At 41.1% G+C, this 25,965-nt stretch overlaps 1 protein-coding gene and 1 long non-coding RNA gene across 9 annotated transcripts in view; one reads left to right on the forward strand and one right to left on the reverse strand.

Annotated features, from left to right (window-relative positions):
• Positions 1-13,847, reverse strand: part of ALKBH3 (alkB homolog 3, alpha-ketoglutarate dependent dioxygenase) — a 34,864-nt gene extending 21,017 nt beyond the window's left edge. Inside the window, exons 1-7 of one of the 5 annotated variants that reach the window (XM_045893871.3) lie at positions 13,730-13,847; positions 11,857-12,002; positions 11,448-11,551; positions 10,408-10,442; positions 7,064-7,111; positions 5,152-5,255; positions 3,514-3,602 (exon numbers count right to left, since the gene is read on the reverse strand). In XM_045893871.3, the coding sequence (XP_045749827.2) occupies positions 3,514-3,602; positions 5,152-5,255; positions 7,064-7,111; positions 10,408-10,442; positions 11,448-11,551; positions 11,857-11,935 (459 nt within the window). In that variant the 5' untranslated portion in view covers positions 11,936-12,002; positions 13,730-13,847. Of the gene's footprint in view, positions 1-3,513; positions 3,603-5,151; positions 5,256-7,063; positions 7,112-10,407; positions 10,443-11,447; positions 11,552-11,856; positions 12,003-13,327; positions 13,479-13,513 lie in introns of those variants that run through there. The other 4 variants (XM_045893870.3, XM_045893872.3, XM_064576613.1 and 1 more) reach the window with 4 other exon arrangements.
• Positions 13,840-25,965, forward strand: part of LOC135362322 (uncharacterized) — a 39,666-nt gene continuing 27,540 nt past the window's right edge. For 3 of the 4 annotated variants that reach the window (XR_010406886.1, XR_010406889.1, XR_010406887.1), the window contains exons 1-2: positions 13,840-15,131; positions 20,183-20,242. This is a non-coding gene — a long non-coding RNA (uncharacterized LOC135362322). The remainder of the gene's footprint in view (positions 15,132-20,182; positions 20,243-25,965) is intronic. The other variant, XR_010406888.1, reaches the window with a different exon arrangement.

The following is a 25,965-nucleotide window of genomic DNA, read 5'->3' on the forward strand; positions in this document are numbered from 1 at the left end:
CTACCTTAGAGAACACCTTCAAAGTCATGTTCTATGTATGGTAATGAAGGAATACATGTTCAGCAAAGGAAAGCATAATATTATAAGTATATCCCATGGCTACTGTCAGGTAAAACTGCCAAGGAAGCATATGTGGGAATCACTCAGCTTTGCTGCGATGTAGCAATCGTGGTAAACTGGGATTCCTTATTATGGATATTAGCATTACATTCTAAGCAGAGGATTTTTTAAAATAAACAACGATAACAACAAACCAAACTTAGATCAGTAAAATAGAAATGTTACTAACCTAACCTATGTTCAAGAGAATAAATTTCAAAGTGAAATTTCATAATCATGTTAGCAGGCTGTATTTCCTATTTATTTTATGGCTTTAAGCTTATCTTCACGGAGACAAAGATCAGATGCTAGAATTATACACTTAGCAAGAAAAACAAGAATGTAAAAGAGGAAGATAGTTTTTCTGCAATGTGACTGAGAAACTAATTAGCACTTCCCTGACTTGCTTAGGGACTGAGTACTGTGATAACTCCAAGTTTGCATTATGTTTCTAAGTGGGTATATATTTTTACTGGTTATTTTTGGTGGTGAAGTAAGGAGAAAAAAAGGGGATAATGAACTAGAGGATTAATTTAGACTCTCCAGCCAATACTCTATATACAGATCCCTCAGAACTGAATGTCTAAATTAAAAATTCAGCATCATCTCACTGTTCAGTGAAGATATTCTATCCTTAAAAGACATTTGAGGAAAAGAGTATGAGAAAATATGAATCACAGAAGTAAAAGGACCTATTCAGTGGCTTTCAAAAACTGTTTTGTAGAGTCTTAGGTACCACAGAGGTGTCTCTGGGATTACAGTAGGAGAAAGGAGAGGTCAAGCTGGTAGGACTCCCAGCTAGTCAAGGCACTTCTTTATTTTCATACATTGGGTCCATATAAGATTTAGTTCAAAAAAGACTAAAAGAAGTTTAATAACCTCTGACTGAATTTGCTCCTGCGCTTTAGGTTATTAAGCTTGAGGTAATAATTTTAAAATTAAACAAGTTAAAATTAAACAAGAACCCCCAACACACATATATACCTTTACAAAATCTGAGAAAAAGACATCTCTTTTGGGTTTTTTTGTTTGTTTTTTAAAGATTTTATTTATTTGAGAGAGAGAGTGAGAGAGAGAGAGAGTACAAGAGGGGGTAGCGGGAGAGGGAGAAGCAGACTCCCTGCTGAGCAGGGGGCCGGATGCAGGACTCGATCCCGGGACTCCAGGATCATGACCTGAGCCGAAGGCAGTCGCCTAACCAACTGAGCCACCTAGGCGCCCATCTCTTTTGATTTTGTTCATGATGGTATATAAACAAACTAAATCTTTTAGCAATAAACACAAAGCTATGAGCCAGCCAAATTCAAATAAAAGAATTCTAATCTGACAACCTTAATATCCAACAAAAAAGCTTGCTTGAATAAATTATGGTATGTACATACAGATTATGGAATACTACATAGCTATTAAATATGATGTAAAAGAATATTTAATGATACTAAGATATGTTAATGATACAGTTAAATGAAATGTAGTATACAGTTGATATTTTTATAGAAAAATTCTCTCTATACAATTCCCTAAAATGAAAAAAAGTGTGTGTGTGGGGGGAGGTGCACCTGGCTGGCTCAGTTGGTAGAGCACTTGACTCTGGATCTCAGAGTCATGAGTTCAAGCCCCATGTAGGGCATGGAACCTACTTTAAAAAATAAAAAGACTGGAGCCAAACATCAGGTGGAAGAATTACCCAAAATTTTAATATTCTTCATGCTTATCTGTAGTTTCTAAAATTCTTGAAAATAAATTCACATTACATACATTGTAAGAAAAAGACTGTCATTAAAAAATTCTTTTGAAGAGTTGTCAAAATGTCTTCAAAGCATAAGTGGCCACAATATTCAGCATATCTGATGTGCCTTATGTTTATTCTAAAGCAGGGGTTCTTTTTTTTTTTTTTTTAAAGATTTATTTATTTATTTATTTGACAGAGAGAGAGAGAGAGAGAGAGAGAGACACAGCGAGAGAGGGAACACAAGCAGGGGCAGAGGGAGAGGGAGAAGCAGGCTTCCCGCGGAGCAGAGAGCCCGATGCGGGGCTCGATCCCAGGACCCTGGGATCATGACCTGAGCCGAAGGCAGATGCTTAACGACTGAGCCACCCAGGCGCCCCTAAAGCAGGGGTTCTTAGCCAAGGGCAATTCTGCCCCCCAGCAAATGTCTGGCAACATCTGGAGTCATTTTTGGTTGTCCCAACTGGGTGAAGGGTGCTTCTGGCATCTATTGGGTACAAATCATGGATACTGCTAAACATTCTACAATGTACAGGACAGCCCCAACAACAAAGAATTATCCAGCCCAAAAACCAATAATACCAAGGTTGAGAAATCCTGTTCTAAAAGATTAACTACAGTGATGGGAAAGAACTTCTTCCTTAGAGCCTGTTTAATCCTCAACTTCTCTGCTATGACTGTTGACAAGAAGGTTAATTAATTCTGACAGAAACATGGCCAGCCATCTGTTGGATTGGTCTAATTCAATTCTCTTCATGTTTCCAAATCAACCTCAGCTATAAAGGGTCTCAGCACTTCCCTGGGTCACATTTTAAATGCAGCCCTACAAACCAAAGCATGGAGCTATCTTATGTGAAAAAGCCACATCCCCACTTCCACCCCCATCAATATTTTGTCCCTGAACACTGTAGCCAAGTGGGAGTTTATTATTACAAATTACTAGAAGCTCTAAAATGTGTCATATTTCTGTTTATCCCTGTGTCATAAGAAAAACTCCATTTTCTTCAAAGTCTCATTCAATAAAGCATAAAATTATTTGCCAAAGGCAAGATTCCAGGAACTAAACAGGGAGCTGTTTCTTGGACCTTAACTCTATGCTTTGGACAAGCTTAATTTATATACTAGAATCTCCTTGTCTACTGTCATGGAAATTTTTAAAAACAAAAGAAACAGTAGAAATAAGCCAAAGCCACGATAAGATTTCTAAAGCCTAAAAACTGCAGCCACAGAATGAGTATAAAGTCAACAAGAAAAACACGAGACTTTTTTTTTCACAAATGGCAAAAGAGCCTGAGAAATGGAAAGAGATGTTCTGACCTCACTGGCCAGTCATAAGAATTTGGCTCCAAAGCAAATGTGTACCAGGCAGGGTGTACACAGAAGGCTACGGCCAGAAAAGCTGGGGAAAGGGGAAGATTTGAAGAAATGGTTCATTTTCCTGAAATCCTTGTGCCTGGCTCCAGTTTATTCTAGCTCCAATTTTTTTCTCATCCTCAGAGTTCATCTCTAGATAAAAAAACACACCGAGAATGATAAGCACAAAGACTCAGTGTTTGAACCCAGAGAATTTTTGGAACTAGGAACCATCATACAACTCTACAAGATAATATACTGTTATTTTACAGTACTCTACATTTATAGTACATAGTCTATAAAACCATACCAACAACAATATTCCAACATACGTGAGGATTTGGTTCCATAGTGATTCTTGAGTAAGTGTAAGGAAGTTCTCCATACCATGCTGTAAGTCTTGGTTGCTTGTAAGTTACATCTAAGAAAGAAAATACAGGGCCTTTGAAATGGTTTAATGCTATTTAAGGTGTGCCTACTGAGTGCCATGCAATGTGCAACAAACCATGAGAAATACAAAGGCAGAGTGAAGATGGGCTCTGACTCAAGGTTCCATGTTCTTAGAGGACATGGGATTTCACGAGTAGAACGCGTCAGAGCTCAAAGAAAGAAGACAAGAGAAGGTGTGTTGGCAGAAACCATAGCAGCAAAGGCTCTGAGGTGAGACTATGTGTGACGTGTGTCAGTGAGGACATAAATAAGAGTGGAGTCACACTGCAGAACAGTTCAGATTAGGGAGGGTCTAAAAAAAGCAGGTTATGAAGTCTGAACCCTTGTAGGCAGGAATCTGTGACACCAACATCCATACAAGAAACAAGACACACTGTTCATCAACGTGCCACCTTTTGATTTTAAGAAAAAGGGGTTTTGACCAACCACAGCACAAAGCTGTAGTCAGAAGTTTTTGATGTCCAATTTATCTAAAAGAGAGTTATCCATAGATCTGCTATTTCTCCCCCACAACTGGTATCAACTGCTACAGTAAGAACAATAATGATAAAGGCAACCAGCATTCACTGAAGGCTGAGTGTGTACCAGTCATTCTGCTAAGCACTTATCAGGCAGGATCTCATTTAATTATCACAACCACCTTACGAGGTAGGTATTATTGTACCATTTTACAGATCAGAAAACCAAGAATCAGAAAACTACTTAACTATAACTTGCTTAAAATTAACAATTACTCTGAATGACAAAGGCAGCAATCAAGGCCAACTTGGCCAACAAAAGCCCTACTGTGGAGTCAGGAGAAAAAGTGGACCCCTATTCTGATGTCTGAGTCACAAAAATGAAGCCAGTATGCCTTGCCTCTTTCTTCACAGAAAATTTGAATTCACTCAAGGGTCCAGAAAGGAGATTTTATGCTAGAGCATGGACGTCCTCCAGTGGCCACCTCCGGTATAGCAGATACTGCCGGCCCCTGGATGCCCACAGAGGAGGGAGCAGGATCCAAGTCAGGTAATCTTTACAAGCTCAGGACAGTACAGATGCTGAAACTAAAAGACACTGGACTCTTCTAGTGAAACTAAAATGAGAATAAAAAGCCGGTAATAAGGATCATAAAAGAACATATGCCAAATAGAATCAGAAAAAGGAAAGTTCTTGAAGTTTCTATGAAGAAAGAGGAAAGCTGGCACTATTTAAAGTAATAAAGGTAATGAACAAACTCAAAAAGAGAGCTATCAACCACAGTTCAGCCAAACCAAACATCCTTTGGTTCCTTGAACTGCCACCTCCATGCTCCTGCCCTGTTCGCTCTGATCTCTGAGCCTGCCACCTGCTGTTTCTTCTGCCTGGAATACTCTTCCCTGTCCCTTTTGGCTGGCAAATCCCTAATCATCCTTAGGGTCTCTGTTAGGTTTTAAATCTGTTTAATTAAGACTGGGTGTGGTGAAAGAGACAACAGTATCAGAAAACATTCTAGAAAGGGAGACCAGGCAGCAACAAGTGCGATCTCAGACAGTACTTACCATCTCTGATGCCAGTTCTCTGTTTCCAGGGAACGACCTCACAAAGCTGTTGCAATACCCAGTCGGCTTCTTTTAGGTCAATAAAGCCAGGATACAAACACACCCTTGATGCAGAAAGAACCATTATTAACTAAAGAACACAGAAAAGAGGGGCACCTGGGTGGCTCAGTGGGTTAGGCATCTGACTGTTAATTTCGGCTCAGGTCATGATCTCGGGGTCCTGGGATCAAGCCCCACCTCAGGGGCTCCGCGCTCAGTGTGGAGTCTGCTTGAGATTCTCTCTCTCCTTCTCCCTTTGCCCTTCCCCCCACTCACGTGCACTCTCTCTCTCTCAAAATAAATAAAATCTTAAAAAAAAGAAAAAAAACACAGAGAAGATGGGCTAGTCTCTAAGCATTAGTGGAGGAAGTTAATCTGGATGCTTCCTCCTGGGTAGACAAAATCATCTTACCACATGTCTCATGGCAAACAGAACCTAATTATCACCAGGTCATGATGTTCCAAATGTGAAATAAAAAACTTTCATGTTAAGACAAATGAAAGAGACAATAAAGGAAAAAGAATGCATGAGGGCTTTTAGAGACATGCTTCAAATATGCTCTACCACCACCTGTTGTGAAACCTTGGGCAAATTACTTAACCTTTCTGAACCTTAGTTTTTCTGAAACACAAAAATGATATCCACCTCATAGGCTCACTATGAAAAGTAGAGTAATAAAATGCCTGGCCCTGTGTTATTTTAACAATTGGTTATCTTCTGAGACTAAGCCAATTGTAGGGAAAGCGATCTTTTATGAATGTATCAAAATAAACATTTCCAAATGAGGGTTCTTTCTCTCACTGAATATACACTTACTTCAATAATGCCCAGTCAGCTCAAAATCATTTTTCCTTCTTAAGAAATGTTCTCAAAGCCCTTGGAACATTCTGTTGAACTTCACTCTCTGGAGGTGTGTTTGATTTTTTGAAAGAGCCAAAGCTCACTTCCTGAAGCCATACCTGGTTGGCAATGAGATGCGACCAAAATAATGCAACTGGGTTTCTCGCATGATTATTAAACTTGCTTTGAAAGGGAGGTTCTGAAGCTCTTTCTAAGCAACTCATTTAGATATGTAAGTTCTGATATATTTATTTTAAATGCTTAATTATTTTATAGTGACAATTAGTATATTCTTGCATTAAGGGAATGCTTTCAAAAAAATTTTTTTTTTTTAAGATTTTATCTATTTCAGAGAGAGAGAGACAGAGAGAGCGTGTGCAAGCAGGGGAAGGAGCAGAGGGGGAGGGAGAAAGAATCTCAAACAGACTATATGCTGAGCCCGACCTCGCGACCCTGAGACCACAACCTGAGCCAAAACCAAGAGTTGGACACTTAACCAACTGAGCCACCCCAGGCATCCCTCAAAATGTTTTTAATAAGGATTAATGCCAGCTATACCCTAAATTGTATATGCTTTAACTTTACTAAAACTTACCTTAATGTAGATTAAGGTATTAATCCACTCATGCAGATTAAGGGTTAACATAATGTTATAAATATATGTAGTAGTATGACTAATACAATAAATGTAATAATACATATTACATAATGTAATAATAATAATATGTAGCACTCAGAGCAAAGAAGTGGAGGCTAGATCAACTCAAATTTTAAGTTACTATGTGGCACTTGGAAAAAGTCCTCAATCTCTTTGGCCATCTGAAAAACTACAGAAGTAATAGTTACTGTACCTGAAAGAGAGGCTGTAAAAATATTCTGAAGTTAGAAATGCTATGTAAAAAGAGATAGTACTAAATTCTCACTCCCCAAGAATTTCGGAGGCAGAGGTTACCTGTTTCAAGTAAAGGAGCACAATATTTTAAGAGACTACAACTCAATAATATAGTCACTTTCTAGGGAGGATGTACTTACCTAGATACACCTGTGGGTGATACACTGATTTCATACACACCCTCTTTGCTACAGAAATTAAGAAAACAGACTTGTTAGTACCAGCCAAATAATAGCCTCCACCCAGCGGAAGAGCCGTGCTTTGCAATTCCCAAACTTCTGGTCACCAATATCATTTCAGAATGAGGATACACTATGAGGGAAGCATAACCCCACCTTGTTCCACCACTGAGATGAAGTGCAAGAGGGTGGCAGATAATTGATGTCACTGGGAATTGAATCCTGAGAGGATCAGGCTATGGAGACAAAGACTAGAATAAAATAAATTATGATTCTACCCCTTTGTATTTCATCCATAATTTAGGCTGATATGGTCCAGAAATCTATCACACAAAGGGGTACCAAAGAGAGCATCTCTTTGGAGACTCTGGAATAGGAGCATTTACAGATAGCAAATACATCTCAGGGCTCTGAACTTCTGTTGCTTTCAGATACATGTCTAATGAGGTTCCTGCTCTGATTAAAATCCTTCAAAGGCTCCCCACCAACTTTTCAGCACTGCATTCAAGGTCCCCATGATGTAGCTCCACTTCTTGACAGCTCCCATCCACTTATGATCCTCCACTGCTGCTTGGAATCTCCTGAATTCACCATGGTATTTTTTTAAGATTTTCTTTATTTGATAGAGAAAGCAGACAAGCACTAGTAGGGGGAGGGGCAGAGGGAGAAGGAGAGGCAGACTCCCTGCTGAGCTGGGAGCCCAACAAGGGGCTCGATCCCAGGACCCCAGGATCATGACCTGAGCCGAAGGCAGATGCTTAACCCACTAAGCCACCCAGGCGCTCCACACCACAGTATTTCTTTTTTTTTTTTTTTAAAGATTTTATTTATTTATTTTACAGAGAGAGACACAGCGAGAGAGGGAACACAAGCAGGGGGAGTGGGAGAGGGAGAAGCAGGCTCCACGCAGAGCAGGGAGCCCGATGTGGGACTCGATCCCAGGACCCTGGGATCACGACCTGAGCCGAAGGCAGTTGCTTAACCAACTGAGCCACCCAGGCGCCCCACACCACAGTATTTCTAATCCTGCTTTTCTACAAACTGGAATGCCTCCCCACATCCAGCACCCCCAATCCAACCCACCCGAGCTTTGGTCTGGCAGAAAATTCTAATTCATTCCTCATAATCTCAGTTCAGCCTCACCTTCTGTAACACTTTTCTGACCTCTAATACACCCAAATAATGTTAACCATCTCATCTTCTGTGCTACCACTAGACCTTACTACAAGTCTACTGTTTTATAATATACATGACTGCAATTTATCTGATTACATGTCTATTTCATTTACTAAACTGTGGGCTACTGAGAGGCAAGGAATGGGTTACTGTTCTGTTTCCCAGGGCCTCACACATTGTAGATGGGCAGTAAAAGCTTAGAATTTAACCTAATGTGCAAAAGTACAAAACTGTTCCAGATGTGCAGGGTGGCCAAGGCCACAGTGAGAAAACTGACCCAGACTGCATAGGTTCCTATACCAAGATAACAGTGTCAGACCCTTCTCGGACAGAGGTAAGTTACAGAGAACAACATAAAGGGACAGTTTTCACATCACCCTCTGCCATGTGAGTTAGTAGTTTGTGATCTGTGAGCTGGGCTCTTAGGCAGATGTGAGAACCCCTTTGAGCAAAAATCTAGGCAGAGTTATTGTCATATACATTTATCACATCTCTAGATGAGTTGATTATAGTTTCCCAGAGTGTGAATACAATGTTTCAGTGTGATATGTTTTGGGCCATATTTAGAAATTGGCTCACTTCAAATATGGGTGACATTTTTGGCTATTAAATAAAAATCTAACAGAGCTAACTTTAGATAACCAGAATTAACCAACATTGGGGTCAAGCAGGAAGAAGTTGTCATTTTGCTCTGACTTGAATATTCACAGCTGCCCATTTTTTCAGCCTGAATGTCCCATCTGTACCTAGTAACAAGTTTCATGGTTTTGTTTATTCTCTTTATTACCAATGGAGGCAACGTCACACTGGTGTTCGTAAACAAATCCAAGACTGTCAGAGCCACCAGACTCTGCCTTAAGTGATCGTGTGGTCCAAACCTTTAATATTACAGACAAGGAAACTAAAGTCCAGAAAGATGGCCTTAATGTACCTAATGACTAGTTACATAGCTAACTAGTGGCCAAGCCACAACTATATACCTTCTTTCAAAGTATAATGACATTCGTGTTAGTTTCAAATTTTTCTAGGCTATACAAGTCAACCTGCAAACAGCCAAACAGCGTAACAGACTGTTCATGAGCAATAAACACACTAATTTGTTAAAATAAAAGGACGCTTTCTATAGGCAATTTATCTCTATCAGAAGGAAAAGAGAAATCAAAGCATCTTTTTTTAAAAAAATATTTGAGAGAGAGAGAGAGAGAGCCTCAAGCAGAGGGAGGGGCAGAAGGAGAGGGAGAGAATCTCAAGCAGGCTCCAACTCCCAGCTGAGCACAGAGCCTGATGTGGGGCTCGATCTCACCACCCTGAGATCATGACCTGAACTGAAATCAAGAGTTGGCCGCTTCACTGACTGAGCCACTCAGGCACCCCACAAAGCATCTTTCATTAATTTCAGAAAAGAATATTTTACATACAGATCAGTGTAAGAAGAATTATAAATTAAGGATGATATTTTATACACAGATCAATGTAAGAGGAATTTAAATTGCTCTGGAACAATTATATGAACATTCAAGGCCCTCTAGATTTTGAGCAGCTTTCATAAGTGTTGCTAGTAAAATAGAACCTGACTAAAGTCTTCTCAAAAAGCCATGTTTCAGGGCACCTGGGTGGCACAGTTGGTTAAACATCCAACTCTTGGTTTCAGCTCAGGTCTTGACATCAAGCCCTGTGTGGGGCTCTAAGCTCAGTGAGGAGTCTGCTAAAGTTTCTCTCTCCCTCTGCCCCTCCCTGTGTGCACTCTCTCTCCCTCTAAAATAAATAAATAAATTTAAAAAAACCCAAAATGCCACGTTTCAATGACTGAGGGAAAATCCCCCTCTGTCTTTACCTAGGAGATATTTTAGTTTACTATCTGCAGATTAATGAATCAGGGTCAGGAAATCCACAGCAGAGTCTCAGTTTAACGGACATGTATCTTGTTGCATTTTCCACACCATCAGCAAATTGAGAAATGCTTCCCAAAACAGCAACTTTAAAGACATCTAAGATACAACTACCCCACCCTAAAATTAAGACAGTAACTGGGCCATTATCTCTTTCAGATGGAAAACCCAATGAGGGAAAGATCTGGCCTCTCCATTTTACTGTGGGCAACAGATACAGAAAGGCAGCAAATTACTTACTCAATCACTCGTGGCTCTGGGGCTCTGCGTACTACCTGCAAGGAAACAGGCAGATTTTACTCCTGGAATGATCCTTAATCCTCAGAAAGGCTTATGTGCAGGATTACTATATCCTCTCATTTCTGATAAAAATAAGTCAAGTTTAAAACTATCCCTTTTTTTTATTTCAAGCACTTACTACCCCACCAGAGACAGAGACCCTTGTCTGCTTTTCTTAGAGCCACTTCACAGTTGCTAGTGGGCAAGAAAAAATAATAAAAGTAGAATTAATCCATTTTCAGAGCAGCCAATAATTCTAGAAAAACCTTCTTTCCAGGAGAACAGAAGATATACTGGGGCACGTAGGTGGCACAGTCGGTTGAGCATCCGACTCTTGGTTTTGGCTTAGGTCATGATCTCAGGGTTGTAAGACTGAGCCCTGCACTGGGCTCCATGCTCTCTCTCCCTCTCCCTCTGCTGAGTCATGCACATGTGCTCTCTTTCTCTCTCAAGTAAATAAATTAAGTTAAATCTTTTAAAAAATAAAACAGAAGATAAACTAAGAAATAAGTTTTAATCATTACTTATATAATCACTATTACAGCAAGATGCCTGATTTTTAGCTTTTTCCATGTCACTAACAACAGCGAATCTTCACTGTTTCTTACAATTTTTCCCCATGGGGAGAAAAAAAAAAGCTAAAAAATCAGGCATTGTAGTAGCTGAAAACTTCAACCCAATTCCAGAGACATGTGCTACACTAGCACTAAAGACAGCATGGTTTTAGGACTGTTAGAACTCAAATAACCAATGCAAGTGCTAGTCATGGTATAACCTCCTTCCCCCGCCCCAAATGGGAATTATATATGCCCATCAATTGGGAGCAGACTACAAAGAATCTTTAGACATACTAAGGAAATTGACTCCACATTTCATTATTATTACAGGCCTTTCATGCTCCTTTTATTAGTAAATTTATTCATCACCACTGGATTGTCTACTATGTGAATATAGCTTTTACAAGCAAATCTGTTAATGTTGTAGGAGAAATAAGAATTTACCTGCTGGGGTTCTTTGAACACAAACTGTCTGTCCACAAGATGATGCTCCTTGTTCATCCATGTCTGACCAGGTCTCTGGTGGAGATGGCTCTTAGCAGTGGTAGCTGAATCAAGAGCAAGAATAGACGTGAACCAGACTCAAAAAGTCTGCTCTGGGGAGCAAGGGCCAATAAAATCTACTTGAAGATAACCAATATGACACCTAGAAATTAATTAGTAAAGTCTGTTGGAGATCCCACCTCACACACTGAAAGGTTTGAGAGCTGTGACTAAATATGAGAAATACTATACCTCAACCCTCAATAAAAGATGACCATCAAGAAAATCAAAGTACCAGCTACATTTTAAATAACTCCTAACATCAACTGAAATGCAAGCATATTCACACAAGATCCCCACGAGCTCTTGCCTGGCTGAGCGGTGGCCTGGCTCTTCACGGGGCCAGCCCAGGCTCCCTGCACTCGGGCTCGCCGTCTTTTGTCCTCCATGTTGACCAAAAAGGCTTCTGCTCTTAGCTTTCAGATTTAATTCCTGATCAAAATCACACAACGGTATCTGTTGAAAATAAAAAAAAAGTGCTTTTAGTTAGGATTGTGAGTGTGAACTATCTAAGGGAGTCATTATAATCCTTTCAAGCTCAATGCAATTGGAGATTCTATGTAAAATTCATTTCTGTCATCATAGCATCTCAATCAAGGAGCCTAATAAATCACTTAGGACTGCTGGTTTTAATGTTTATCTTTTGCAATCTTAAGTATTTTTTAAATTTAAAATTTTTTTTTTGTTGTTAGAGAGAGAGTGAGCGTGGGGAGTGGGGCGGACAGAGGGAGAGAGAAAATCTTAAAGAGACTTCACGCCCAGCGCAGAGCCCATGCAGGGCTCGATCTCACTACCCTGAGATCATGACCTGAGCCAAAATCGAGAGTCGGACTGAGCCACCCAGGCGCCCCAACAATCTTACAGTACTTTTGCTTCTTTCACAAGAAAGTACATGTTAAGAAATTCTAAGATCTACCACATCGGTCTTATTAGTCTGCAAGAAACTGTAATATTCCCTCACCTATACGGATATTGAGAAATAGGCTCAGACTCAGTTTCCAAGGGCATTTCCATATTCCATTATAACTAAACTTATAATTAAACTTCCCTGAAAGCTTGTTAAAAATACCCATGGCCTGTCTCAGAAGATCTGATTTAGGATGGATACAAGTGTTTGTCTTTGTGACAAGCATTGTAGGAGCTGGTTCTAAGTGGGCATGTATGAGGACCACAAGGTTAAGTGGCTCACCCAGAGTCACTCAGGAAATCAATAGGAGGTAGACTAACATTCAAACTTTATTAACTTCCAGTTTTCAGTTAATTGAAAAGAAACACCTCATAATGGCCAGTAATACTAATTTGGCATTTTTGCCAATAAAATTTCAGCTCACAGCAAATATAGGAACACAGCTACAAAGAGACAAAAACAGGGAGGTTCGAGCCACATGTTCTGAACCTATGATCCATTTCCTTATTGCGCTAAGAAAGCTTCACATTTCAAGTCCTCACAGGTAACAAGCTCATTTTATGGCTTATTTAGAAAACCAATTTCCAGACCTTCCCCAGACCTCCTGAGCTGTCCTGGGCTCAGGAATATGGACATTTAACAAATTTCCCCAGGTGATAAGTATATAATTCCTTCTCATTTAATAGGTAGGGAGAGGACAGAGACTGCCATCTGCCCAAAAAGAGTTAACGGCCCAGAGTCAAATACCAACACTCCACTCCCACAAGACGTGTAGAGGAAGCTTACATTTTCTCTCAACAAGACCGTCAAAAACTCTTAACACAATTAGCTATAGTTCTGATTTTGTGGCCCAGAAACTGTTAACTAACCCCACCTTCCATCCTGGGATTCTTTACCCACATAAAGCTTGAGAACCCTGCAGAAGGCAAAAGGCAAGGGCGCCGGCGCCAGCCTGACTCGCTCTGAATCTAAATCTAGCAGCTCCCAGCTGCGTGACCTGTCAGCTGACTCCACCTTTCCGGGCCTGAGTTTCTTCCTCCGTAAAGAGGGAAACCAATACCTCTCACGGCTGAAGTGCAGAATAGGCGGTCCTCGAAGGTGAAAAAGCCCGTTAGCAACTCTCCCTATTTTAGAGCCTTCTCTTCCAGGAGCCCCAGGATGCGGTCCTGGAGGTCGACCGGGGAGGGTCCTCAGGGGGCGGTCCCCATACCCCCAGCCACCCAGCAGGGACCGGGACCCCACGGCAGCCGGCTGAGCCCGGCGCGCACGGACAAACCCGCTCGGTCCTGGAACGGACCCCGCTGCCCCAGACCCGCTCCGCCGCCGGCTGTCGGGGAACCTTAAGAGGGGAGCACCGGCTCCGACATCCCGCAACCACAGGCCGCGGCGTCAGGTATTTCCGCTGACGTCACGCGCCGCCGCCGCCACTTCCGGCGCCGTCGGCTGGAGTCCGGGCAGCTCCGTGTACCCCGCACCGGGAGGGCCGGCTCGCTGAAGGAGCGATGGGCGGGCCGGGATTGGAGGCGAGCGCAGATCGAAGGTGCGGTAGGGGCTCCGTGAGGAGCGGGGATATGGCGAAGGTGGGAATGAAGACGTGCTTCCTAGGCCGAGGTCTCTCGGGCCATAATCCACCCCCCTTGCTCCGAAACCAAACTGGAGACGTCTAAGCGCCGGCATCCTTGGTCTCTGCGGAGTGACTGGGTCCCAGCAGGGCTGGTAGGAGGGCGAGGGGCTTGGGAAACCAGGTCGTGATGTGTTAAGTAAAAGGATTTGGATTTTACCCTGGAAGCCCTGGAGAGTGTAACAGGCGCTTCCTTTGCGTTCCCACCGCAGCCTGTGCATCCCTCCATCAGTAACACAACAGGGCATGGGACCACGCCGCCTCCTCCATGACTCTCCGGTGCTAAGCACATTTTGCTTCAGTGAACAGACCGAAGTTTCAGTCCAGGCGACACCATTCACTAGATGTATAATCTAGGGCAGGTACTCCACTTCTTTATAAAGTGGGCATAGCTCTTGTTGGGAGAGTTAAATGTGGTAATGCATGTAAAGAATTTAGCAGGGTGCTTGGAACACAATAGAAATTCAGTTGAGTGTCTTAAAAAGTAAAAAATAAAATAAAATAAATTTGGGCACCTGGGTGGCTCAGTCGGGTAAGCGTCTGCCTTTGGCTCAGTCATGATCCCAGGGTCCTGGGATTGAGCCCCGCATGGGGCTCCCTGCTCAGTGGGGAGCCTGCTTCTCCCTCTCCTTCTGCCTGTGGCTCCCCCTGCTTGTGTTCTCTGTCAAATAAATAAATTAAATTAAATATTTTTTAAAAAATAAAAATTAAAAATAAATAAATAAATTTGACCAGTGGGTCAAAAGGTGTCTTCTATTCACCCCATCTGAGTTTTTGAGAAACATCTTTAAATGGCCACGTTAAACCACGTATCCTGCAGTGTGAAAATAGCAAAAGTAGCACTGAATTGTCTGTGTTGTGCAGCTTATTCTCTAAGACCTACCAAATCACAGTCACTGTGGGAGTCTTTAGAATAAGTCTTGTATTATATACTGCTTATCTGCAAAAGCTCAGTGTACCCCACCAATCTAATTTTCACAGCATCCATCATTCTTTGTTATACTTTGTGACACTGAAGGAAAATGATTTATCCTAGAACTGAAAGGAGAGAAAAGTGGTAAGTCCAGACAGTAATTTTTTTCTTTTTTTTTTTTTTTCTTTTTTTTCTTTTTTGGCCCCATCAACTAGTAATTTGTCAGTGTCTGTTTCTGGTTCAGGAACCTTGGCTGTGTCTTCCAAAGGATGTCATTTCTTTCTTTTCAGTGATTATAGTTTTGGAACAGGGACAAAGAAGTTGGATTGAGGAGTTCCTAAAAGTAGTAATTAACACCTTTTCAGCCTCCAAGTAGAACATTTCTCAAGAATCCATCCATGGCCCACTTGCATCCCAAATAACTGCATTTTTAACAAAATCACTTGCATTTTTACCAAGCGTTCAAGGTGATTTAGATGCAGAGAAATTTTAGAAACCTTCAGGATGCATGTAGGGTGACAAATCATTCTCATCTGTCTGGGACTGAGAGGTTTTCCAGGACATAGGACTTTAAATGCTAAAGGCAGGACGGTATCGGGCAACTGAAATGGTTGGTTACCCTAGATACATGTGAATATGTAGTACTAGAAAGATGTTCTTTGTGAGTCTTACAACGTGAGTTTCCCCATTTCTATATGCAGTATTTGTGTTTTTATTGGGGGGGGCGGTCAAGACCGTGGGAGAGGGATTGAAAATGAGGTGCCTTGCCAGTTAACAGCCCACCGATTCTCAGCTCCAAACCCTTCCTCCCCTGCCCTACTTGCAATACTGGAACATTTCTCCCTTGCCATTTGGTCCGATGTGAAGCGTCATCAGTAGAGGGTGCTGGAGGGACATTAGAGGAGGAAAGGGTCCTTCCTGATTCAAGCGCTCCTCTCAGCTGGCTATGCAATGCAGGGCAGCCGGCGGTGTTTGGCATCTCTTTGTGGGCTGAATTGCAATGTTAGTGGAATTTACAGCCTTGTTAAGTTCCTCTTGTGAAGTTAAGGCATCAATTGGGAAGGAATGGGATATCAAATTTTGAAATAGTGACATCTGCTTGGACCTAGAGGAAACTGACGTTTCTTGGACACCCAAGTTACCCTAAACCTCCCTGAACCTCCCAAGGCAGTGGAAGTAGCTTGCTGTCCTGTGTCTGAGGAGACGAGCGGTCCTTTGCTTGAAAACCCTATGAAACCCTCACCTGGAGCAGATGACTTGAAATGCTCAGCATAGATCTGAACTTCCTAACAGATGGGAGGGCACTCCCAGATTTGTGCCTTCCTTGGTGGTTTGTGTGGTGTGTGTGTGTGTGTGTGTGTGTGCGTGTGCGTGCACGCACACGCACACCCCCGCACGTGCACATGCCTGCCTGGACCTAGATGTTGGCAGTGCCTGCTCCTTCTATCTGCTGTTTCTGTATTCTAAGAATTTCCCTTTCCCCTTGTAGGTGGTACCCTATTATAGTTATTAATCTTTCCCCTGAAACTATATAATTTCTGTCTCCTGTTTGATTCCTGTTACGGTGTGATTGTGATATCAGGGGTTGGAAGCAATAGCTAGCAAGTGGCTGGCCCCAGAGTTGGCTTTAAACTCTAAGTAATCGGTTTGGCTCTGATTTGGACGCTTACTATCATCCCTGGCCCTTTACTCTTGTGCTACTCTCTCATTTCCCTTCACCCAAGACCGCCTTCCCAAAGTTGTGCTGATTTGGTTGCCTTCCCTCTACTCTGAAACCAGCATTTCTCAGCGTATGGTTGGAAGACCATCTGCATTGGAGTCCCTAGGGGATGCTTATAAAAAATGAACATTCCAGGCCGCCCATCGAGATTCTGGGTTAGTGGGTCTGGGGTGAGGGCCGAGCAACTTGCATATTTAATCGTGCCTTGTTTCGTCTTCCAAGAACCTGCCAGAGTTCTGCCTTTTCTAGCTGCCTGCTTTCTGCAGGTGACTACTTCCCACTCAACAGATACCTCATCCCTTGGATGGCAAAACTGATAGATGCTTTAAGTGCTAGTAGCTCTTACCAGAAGGATTCTGAGTGAGCTACACATTGCCGCCTATTTTCAGTTGCTGATTTTCACACCAGACTCTTGCCAATCCTTGCCTGTTTCGATCATATGCTGCTTATGGAGTGCCTGCTGAGAATTCTGGAGAAAATCCAATCCAGGGAAAATAATGGCACATCATGCTAATAGCTCTCAGCGAAGGTACTGCATTGAGAAATTCCCAGCCCATGTCTCACTGCCAGAGGCTAAGCGGTTTCCAGCTTGAAGAGGGGAGAGTGGGGCAGGAACCCGCCAACTCTGCAGCGGGCTGTCATGGAGGCTTTCAAGTCTCCACCAACTCTAACCAATGTCGAGGAAGACAGGATGCTTCCCCAGACTCCAGACAGGAACTCCTCCCATTCAACACCCAGCACAACTACAGATGCTGCTCGAGATAAAATCTGCCAGTAAACCATAGTGTCAACTGTGAGGAACAATTAAAGAACAATATAATTGGATGTGAAATTGTGGAGAGCAAATATCCAGGACAGGAGAGGTCACTAGAGGTTACAGGCATCAGTGAAGGCGTTACGGCAAACAGGGAGTTATGTCAGGGTTTTAAACAGTATGGAGCGTTCAGTGGCTAAGAGATATTAATAGTCACATTGCTCCTAAAAAGAGTAGGCAACATTTACGCATCTGATTTCTAAATAATAGCACATAATCTTAACATTTCCTGAGAGCACGCCAAGTGATGCTGTAGTTCTATGCATACACTGATGTTTTTCTAATTATTAGTCCCATTTACAAAGGAAAAAACTGAACCATAATGCTACATGAGGCCACCATGCCCCCCTCTGCAAATACGTGGCAGAAGCAAAGCCAAATTAGGAAAGACAGAACTATTCTTGGAAAGATACATGGCGCCATTTCCTGGGGCCTAATAGCTGGGTTCTTTCAGAGACTTTGGAAAGTGAAGGATTGGTCAGACCCTAGGTTATAAATCGTTCTTGATGGCTGTATCTAGATGGTTTGGCAGATTCTTCTCTAGAGTCACCAATTCCTCAGAGCCACGTGAACCACATTATTTCGAGTGTATGAACTGGGATGTCAGGCTAGTCTTTACTCAAATGTCATGAGTACTGACTGTGGCTAGCACTTAAGGACAAAGTAGTGATCAAAGACAGACCTGGCTCCCGCCCTCATGGATTTTACAGTCCAGCAGGAGAGCTAGACATTTTTAAAATACACAAATATTATGGTTATCATATTTGGTATGAGACTCTCATGGGGAACCTAACCTAGTGGAGTAATATCCCCAATGTATGCAGAGTCTTGTGTTGGTTGGGAGTCCTGATTTGTGTTTGATTCAGCTGGTGCATCAGCAGCTGGGGGTTGGCTGAGCTAGACTAGCCTTGACTCCATGTGCTGTCTCATCCTTGAACAAGCTCACTAGGCATGTTCTCATAGTGGTGTCAGGGGAGGTGTGTACAAACCCACCTCTTGAGGCCTAGGCTTAGAAGTGGCACAAGAGCACTTCATTTACTGGCCAAAGCAAGCTAAACCAAGTCTGAAGAGGGGGGAAATAGACTTGACCTCTTGCAGTTGTTGCAAAGGGTCTGGATACTGGGAGGAGTCCAGTATTGGAGCCATTTTTGCAATCGCTCTACCACACTGAGTGAAGGGGTATATTGGAGAAACTGAAAGAGGGTTCCTGTAGGAATAGGGAGTTGTGGGGGGCGGGTTCTTTGAGATGGGGTAGAAAGGAGTCTGACCATGCAGGCCTTGAAAGGCATAGTAAGCATCCAGTGTTTATATATGGTATGAAGCCTATGATTAGCATTAGACACTCATTCTCCCCTCCTTTCCTTCCTTTCCATCTTGTAGAATGCTTTGAAACCGTTGTTGAGAACATGTTTTGCTGTGTGCCTAAGGCAGAGATATCTTCTTTCAAGTGGTTAGGATGCTGATAAGCAAATATTCAACAAAAGCCTATTACTAAAAAAAAAATGTAAAAGCACCTGTAATTATTAAGTGAATGATTCGTGGAGTATTTCCTCTCATGCCTTAGGAATAAATTATCCACTTTTTAGAAGCAAATTCATTATGTAGAGAAGCACAAAAACTAAACTGATGTGCCTAGGTTGTCTTTTGCCCTGAAAGAACCAAAGACAGCATAGCTACTAAATAGAGTATTCATGTGACGCTCCCCTTACAGCTTTTCCTTAGGTTGTGTAGTGCTTGGTGGTCAAATTCAGCCAACATCTGCACCAGGGTGGGTGCACGGATGAAAGACACAATGAACCCAGGTTACTCCCATGCACAGAATAACACTAGGTAAACTGGGCATGTTAAAAAGCAGCCTTGAATCTTTCAGACTTCTTTTTTTTTTTTTTTTAAGATTTTATTTATTTATTTGACAGAGAGAGAGAGAGAGACAGTGAGAGGGAACACAAGCAGGGGGAGTGGGAGACGGAGAAGCAGGCTTCGCGCTGAGCAGGGAGCCCGATACGGGGCTCGATCCCAGGACCCTGGGATCATGACCTGAGCCGAAGGCAGACGCTTAACGACTGAGCCACCCAGGCGCCCCGAATCTTTCAGACTTCTAATACCACTTTGCTCCCTCGCCCTCTTTCTCTGTCCCTCCCCCGTCCCTGTGCAAGCTTGCTTTCTCTCTTTCTCTCAAAATAAATAAATCTTTAAAAAAATTATTGGATTATTGGAACTATTGCATATACAACATAAGGATACTTAATATTTAAATAAATGAAAGTATTACAAGCATTAGTTCAAAATCATCAGAAATGCAAAGCTATTTTTGAAAAAGAGCAAAATACAACAATGAAAGTTAAAAACACAATGAAGGGGCACGTGGGTGGCTCAGTCGGTTAAGCGCCTGCCTTTGGCTCAGGTCATGATCTCGGGGTCCTTGGATCCAGCCCCCATCGGGCTCCCTGCTCAGCGGGGAGTCTGCTTCTCCCTCTCCCTCTGCTGCTCCCCCTGCTTGTGCTTTCTCACTCTCACTCTCAAATAAAATCTTAAAAAAAAATAACCCAATGAAGACTCTACTTCTGGGTGGGACATGGTAGTAGCAAGCAGTTACTCCATTATAACATAGAAAATAAACAAGTAAATTAGTTTTTGGGTTTTTTTTGCCTTTGACTTTAGAGCTCTGTGATGCAATGTGGACTAGCTTAATGAAAATGGTAACGGAAGAACCCTTGCCAGGTAAGTTGGCCGTGTTTTTCTCTGGGGAACATTTTCTAAGGGTAACAGCTGAGGATTGGGCTTGCTAAAGGCAGTGGCTTCTCTACAAGGGGAAAGAGAATCCAACAGACCTTTTGACAGTCAGCGGGATGGCATGACAGATTGGAAGCTAGAGGAGGCGCTAAGTGCATGAGTTTGCCCCTTGAGGCATTTGCTGAGCACTACAGCAACAGAAGGGAGAGGGCTGGACTGGGAAGACAAGGTGAACCCTTTTATAGTCTTACTGTGCTTAAAAAACAAAGTTCTGAGGAAGAAGAACCCAAAAGAAACCTGACAGGTTTCATTCTGTTGACATTTGAAACTACAGGGCACTAAATCTGAAAAAGTGGCAACTTGGGGTGCCTGGGTGGCTCAGTCGGTTAAGCGTCTACCTTCAGCTCAGGTCATGATCCCGGATCCTGGCATGGAGCCCCACATCGGTGTTCCCTGCTCCGTGGGGAGCCTGCTTCTCCCTCTGCCTGCTGCTCCCCCTGCTCGTGCTCTCTCGCTCTCTCTCAAATAAATAAAATCTTAAAAAAAAAAAAGTGGCAACCCAGCCCTAGCTCAGCTCAATACCTGTTTGGATTAGAGTGATCAGGCCTTACTCTATCTAACAGGGAAGAGGTGAGCCCTCTCCGGAGAATAAGAACATTGACTTCAGTCTTTATGGTTCTTTTATATAGAACTTCTGGCATACAATAAAAGGAAAATTATGGGACATGCAAGGGGTCAGAAAAATGTAACTGATCATCAAGAGAAAAAGTAGATCTACGGATGATCCAAATGTAGGAGTAAGCAGACAAGAACTTTAAAACAACTCTTACGAATATTTATAAAAACAGAGGAAAAGAAGAAAACATGTGAAAAAGGTAGATTTCCAATAGACAACTGGAATTTACATGAAAGAATCACAAACACACAGAAAGATAGTAAAACAATTGAAAAACAAAGCAGAGATAGCTACCTTGGTATCGCAGAAAACAGATTTTAAGGCAAAAAGCATTAGCAATAAGGCTGTCACTACATGACCAAAAAAGAGTTCAACTCACCAGGAAGGCATAATTCTAAGCTTTACTCACCTAACAAGATAGCCTCAAAATGTATAAAGCAAAAACTGATAAAACAGGGGAATTTGAAAATCCATCATCACAGTGAGAGATTTCAAAATACTTCTCTCAATTATTGACAGGTCAGGCAAACAAACGTTAGTAATGACATGGGAGATTTGAACAATTAATAAGGTTAAAGTACATATTTAGAAAATAACAATTGGAAAATAAACATTCTTCTTAAGCACATATGGTACATTTTAAAAAACAGAGAGGGAGGCAAATCATAAGACTCTTAATCATAGGTAACAAACAGCGTTGTTGGAGGGGAGGTGGGTGGGGGTTGGGATAACTGGATGATGGGCATTAAGGAGGGCACGGGATGTAATGAGCACTGGGAATTGTATGCAACTGATGAATCACTAAATTCTACCTCTGAAACTAATAATACAGTATAGGTTAATTAAATTGAATTTAAGTAAAAAAAAAATTTTTTTTTTAAATTGGCCATACCTAGACATAAAGGACATCTCAAAAACTTTCTAAGAATCAGTAAAAATAAAAGGTTTACATTTGTATTAGTTTCCTGTGGTTGCTGTAACAAGATTACTCTCACAGTTCTAAAGGAGAAAAGTCCAAAATCAGTTTGTAGGCCAAAATCAAGGTGTTGGCTGAGTCCTCAATCCTCCAGAACCTCTGGGGAATAATCCAATGCCGATGGCATTCCTTGACTTGTGGCTGCATCACTCCAATCTCTGCCTCCGAGGTCATGCTGCTTTCTCCTTTTCTGTGTGTAATCTTCCTCTTATTAAGGATATTTGTGATTTCATTTAGGGCCCATCTGGATAATCTCATCTCAAGACCCTCTAACTTAATCACATCTGCAAAGACCTTTTTCCACATAAGATAGCGTTTACAGGGTCCAGGGATTTGGATCTGGTATCTTTGGGGGCCATTATTCAGCCTACTACAACATTTATATATATATATTTACTTTATGCCAGGCTAGATCCTGAGTACTTTAAAAATACAAATTTTTGCTCACCAACAATCTACAAGCCAGGTGCTGTTATTATTCTCATCTTTCAGAAGGCAAAACTGAGGTAGAGAAAGGTTATAATTTGCCCAAGCTGTGCCATACCTACATGTTCTCTGACCACAATGCAATTATTTAGAAATCAATAACAAAAGATTTCACTTTTTATTCTAAAAAAATTTCAGATTTATAGGAATTTTACAAGCACACAGAATTCCCATATACCACCTTTCACCTATATTCTTTCAATGTTAACATTTTAACACATTTGCTTTATCTTTTTCTGTATACATAATTTTTTTCTGAACCTTCTGAGATTAAGTTGCATAGATAATGTCCCATTATCCCTAAATACTCTAGTGTGTACTTCCTAAAACTCAAGAGCTTTTTCTTGAATAACCACAGTACAATGCTCAAACTCAGGAAATTAACATTGATAGAATGCTTTTATCTAACCTATAGACCTTACTCAAATCTTAACCATTGTCTCAAAAATGTCATTCTTAATCAAGATTCGATCCGAGATCATGTAACATTTACTTGTCACATTTCTTTAGTTTTCTTTAATCTGAAACTTTTGACAAATTTAAGTAGGTTATTTTGTAGGATATCCTTCAATTTGGATTTTTCTGATATTTCTTTTTGATTCTCGGCCTTTTGACTAAGATCAGGTGTGATCAGGTTCAGGTTATACATTTTTGGCAGGAATACAATATAAGTGATGTTGTATCTTCAGTCCATGATAACACAATGCACAAAATATAAAATTGTCTTATTAATGGTGATACCAACACAAGCTTTTTAAAAAGGAAATAGCATTTATAAACATTTGAATTTGTGCTTTTAAAAACATTTCTCAACAGGTCATAGGTCAAAGTCATAAATTTTTAAATATTAGCACTGAAAAAGAATGTGTGTACATATACATGTTTATGTACTCACACACACACACCTGAATTGTGGGATGTAGCAAAAAATAATTAAACGTAGAGCAATAGATGTTTATGTCAGAATAGAAAAAATGTTAAACATGAATGAAATGTTCAATTTGTGAAATAAGAAAAATAACAGAATAAACTGCCAGAAATCAGGAGAACATAAAGTGAAAAGGGCAGAGAGGATCGACAAAACCAAATTGCTTCTTTAAAAACTAATAAAGTAGACAAATTCCTAGCAAAATGGTCAAGGAAAAGAATGTGAGAAAACACAAAGAATATTGGGAAAGGAAAGAGAAGGCTTACAAAAATCAAAGATTCCTCAAGTCACATTATGCTAATACATTTGGGGAAAAAAAATGAGGCAGTGCTTAGAAATTTTTTTTTCAAAATTGACTCAAGAAAAAATAGAAACCTTGAGTAGTCTTATTCCCATTAAAGCAACATCATCAGTAGCTAAAAATCTTCCCACAAATACATACTAGGGCCAGATGGTTTTATAAACTTTCAAGGAAAAAGATTGCTCCAATCTTTTAGTCTTCCAGAGCACAGTAAAATAAGCAACACTTCCCAGCTCATTTAATGAAGTTATAATATTGATATGAAAGCCAGACAAATATGAAGATTGCAAACCAATTTCCTAAACAAAGATGCAAAATTCCAAATAAAATACCAGCAAATTGTATTTAGCAGTACAAAGATAGTGAATTATGACCAAGAATGTAAAGGTGATTTCATATTAGAAAGTCCTAACTAAACTAACAAGATCTCTGAAATCTTCAGGAAAGACTTCATGCAGTATAAAGTTCAATATGTATGTACTCCTAGCCATTCTTGGAACATACCAGGCACGCACTCTCCTTGGGTTCTTTGCTCAGGCTGGTCTGCTTGATCTGCCCTTCTCCCACATAGCTGAAAGGCCTCCCCAGGACCGTTCAAAACCTCTCTCCACAGCCACCATGAGTATACAAGCCTCCCACTCTTACCCTACACACACAGATTCCCCATCCTCCTTACCTTGCTTCATCCCCCTTCCCCCCCATAGCATAAAGCACTTACACTATGTTACTCTTTCTTTCTTCTTTTTTAACCTGTCTCCCTCCTTGGCTTGCCTCCCCTTCCCCAGCTCAAATGTAAGCTCTACAGGGGCAAAAATTTTTGTCCCTTTGTTCACTGTAGTTTCTCCAGCACCCAGAAGAGTAAATAGCACATGGTTAGCACTCAATAAATGCACCCAATGCTATGTCTAGAAACTTTTGTAGTAAGGAAGACAAGCTTGCCTTATATCCTTTTAGGATTATCATTTATAGTACCCATGTTGCTTGCTTTTCAGTGACACAGGTAAAAGGAGAGTGCAAAGTTGTAATATGCCATCATCACGTTAACATGGATTCATTTAATATGTTTGTGTTCATGCTGGACACCATGTTCCATTTCTAGATGTCTCTACATAAACCTCGACAGAAAGAATTACATTCCAAGAGGGAATTTAAATTCTGTCCACATGTATATGTTTTCATCATGAGATGAGTATCAAAGTACAAAGTAGTGAGTCCTTAAACATTTTTTAATTGAATTAGTTTCCAACATATTCAATAAAGAGCTTTGGTAATTTCCTTTGACCCTGTAACTACCGAGCAAAGTAGCAGAATCCAAGACCACCTAAATCTCAGGTAATTTTTGGTGTCAATAGATTTTAAAAAATTAGAGTACAACTTAAGTTCATTTCATTCTCGAAAGGTATCACAATAAATCTCCTCTTCCACACTGCATCCGCACCATTTGTTTGGTGTCAGCACTGATGCTCACTCCATATAAAGTTCAGGTCTGTCGTATTTCAATGCAATAAATGCTCCAGTGAGAGGAATTCATCTATTTAGGGCAGGGCCACATTTGAGGACATTGAGAACAATAGTAACATCTGTATTTATTCCCAGTGTATGGGGGACTGGCACAAAGAAAAATCAGAATGGCAACGTCATTATGTGTGCAAGACAATTCTTCTCGTGTTCCCCCCATGCTACCGCACAGAAACAATGAAAGAACAAGAAATTAAAATCTGGCTCACTGTGTTGTGAGGTGAGCTGACTCTATATAAATCATTCTCTCTTTTACTCTACACTCTTGGGTTCAAACCTTATCTAGCACACATCAGACTATAACATCAAGTTGATATAAAGTTAAGTCTAAAAGCTGTGCTCCACTATTTTGAAAGTTTGGAGTATGCTGGGTTCTCTTTTAATGAATTTTTTCATGTGCCTAGAAACAGATTTTCATGCCATTATCTCAGTCTTCAGTGTCAAATACAAGAGCACACTTGCCAAGTTGAAGTAGTAAAAGTTACAGCTCAGAAGCTTCTAACTTGGAGGGAAGGGAACATGTTTTGTATGCTTGTACATGGATCCCTCCCCAACACTACCAACTCCACTGAAAACTACCACCCACAACAATCAACCAACCAACGTGTGAAAGCAAATAAAAATATCACCCAGGTCACTGTGGTTTCACCATTTCAACAACAAAATGAGAGAGAAAAAGGCAATGTGTTTTTCATAAAACTACGTTTATTCAGTTTAAATGATTCTGAGATTATGTTCTTAATTTTTGGGTGCTAAAATGTCTTTTCTTCTATGTAATGATGCTAATGGATCTTCCTGTTTTTGTTTTATGTCCTTAGCTGGCAAA

The sequence above is a fragment of the Mirounga angustirostris genome, unplaced genomic scaffold (genome assembly GCF_029215605.1).
Source record: "Mirounga angustirostris isolate CCGP_5_RB_7025 unplaced genomic scaffold, mMirAng1.0.hap1 SCAF_13, whole genome shotgun sequence".
Classification (NCBI taxonomy): domain Eukaryota; kingdom Metazoa; phylum Chordata; class Mammalia; order Carnivora; family Phocidae; genus Mirounga; species Mirounga angustirostris.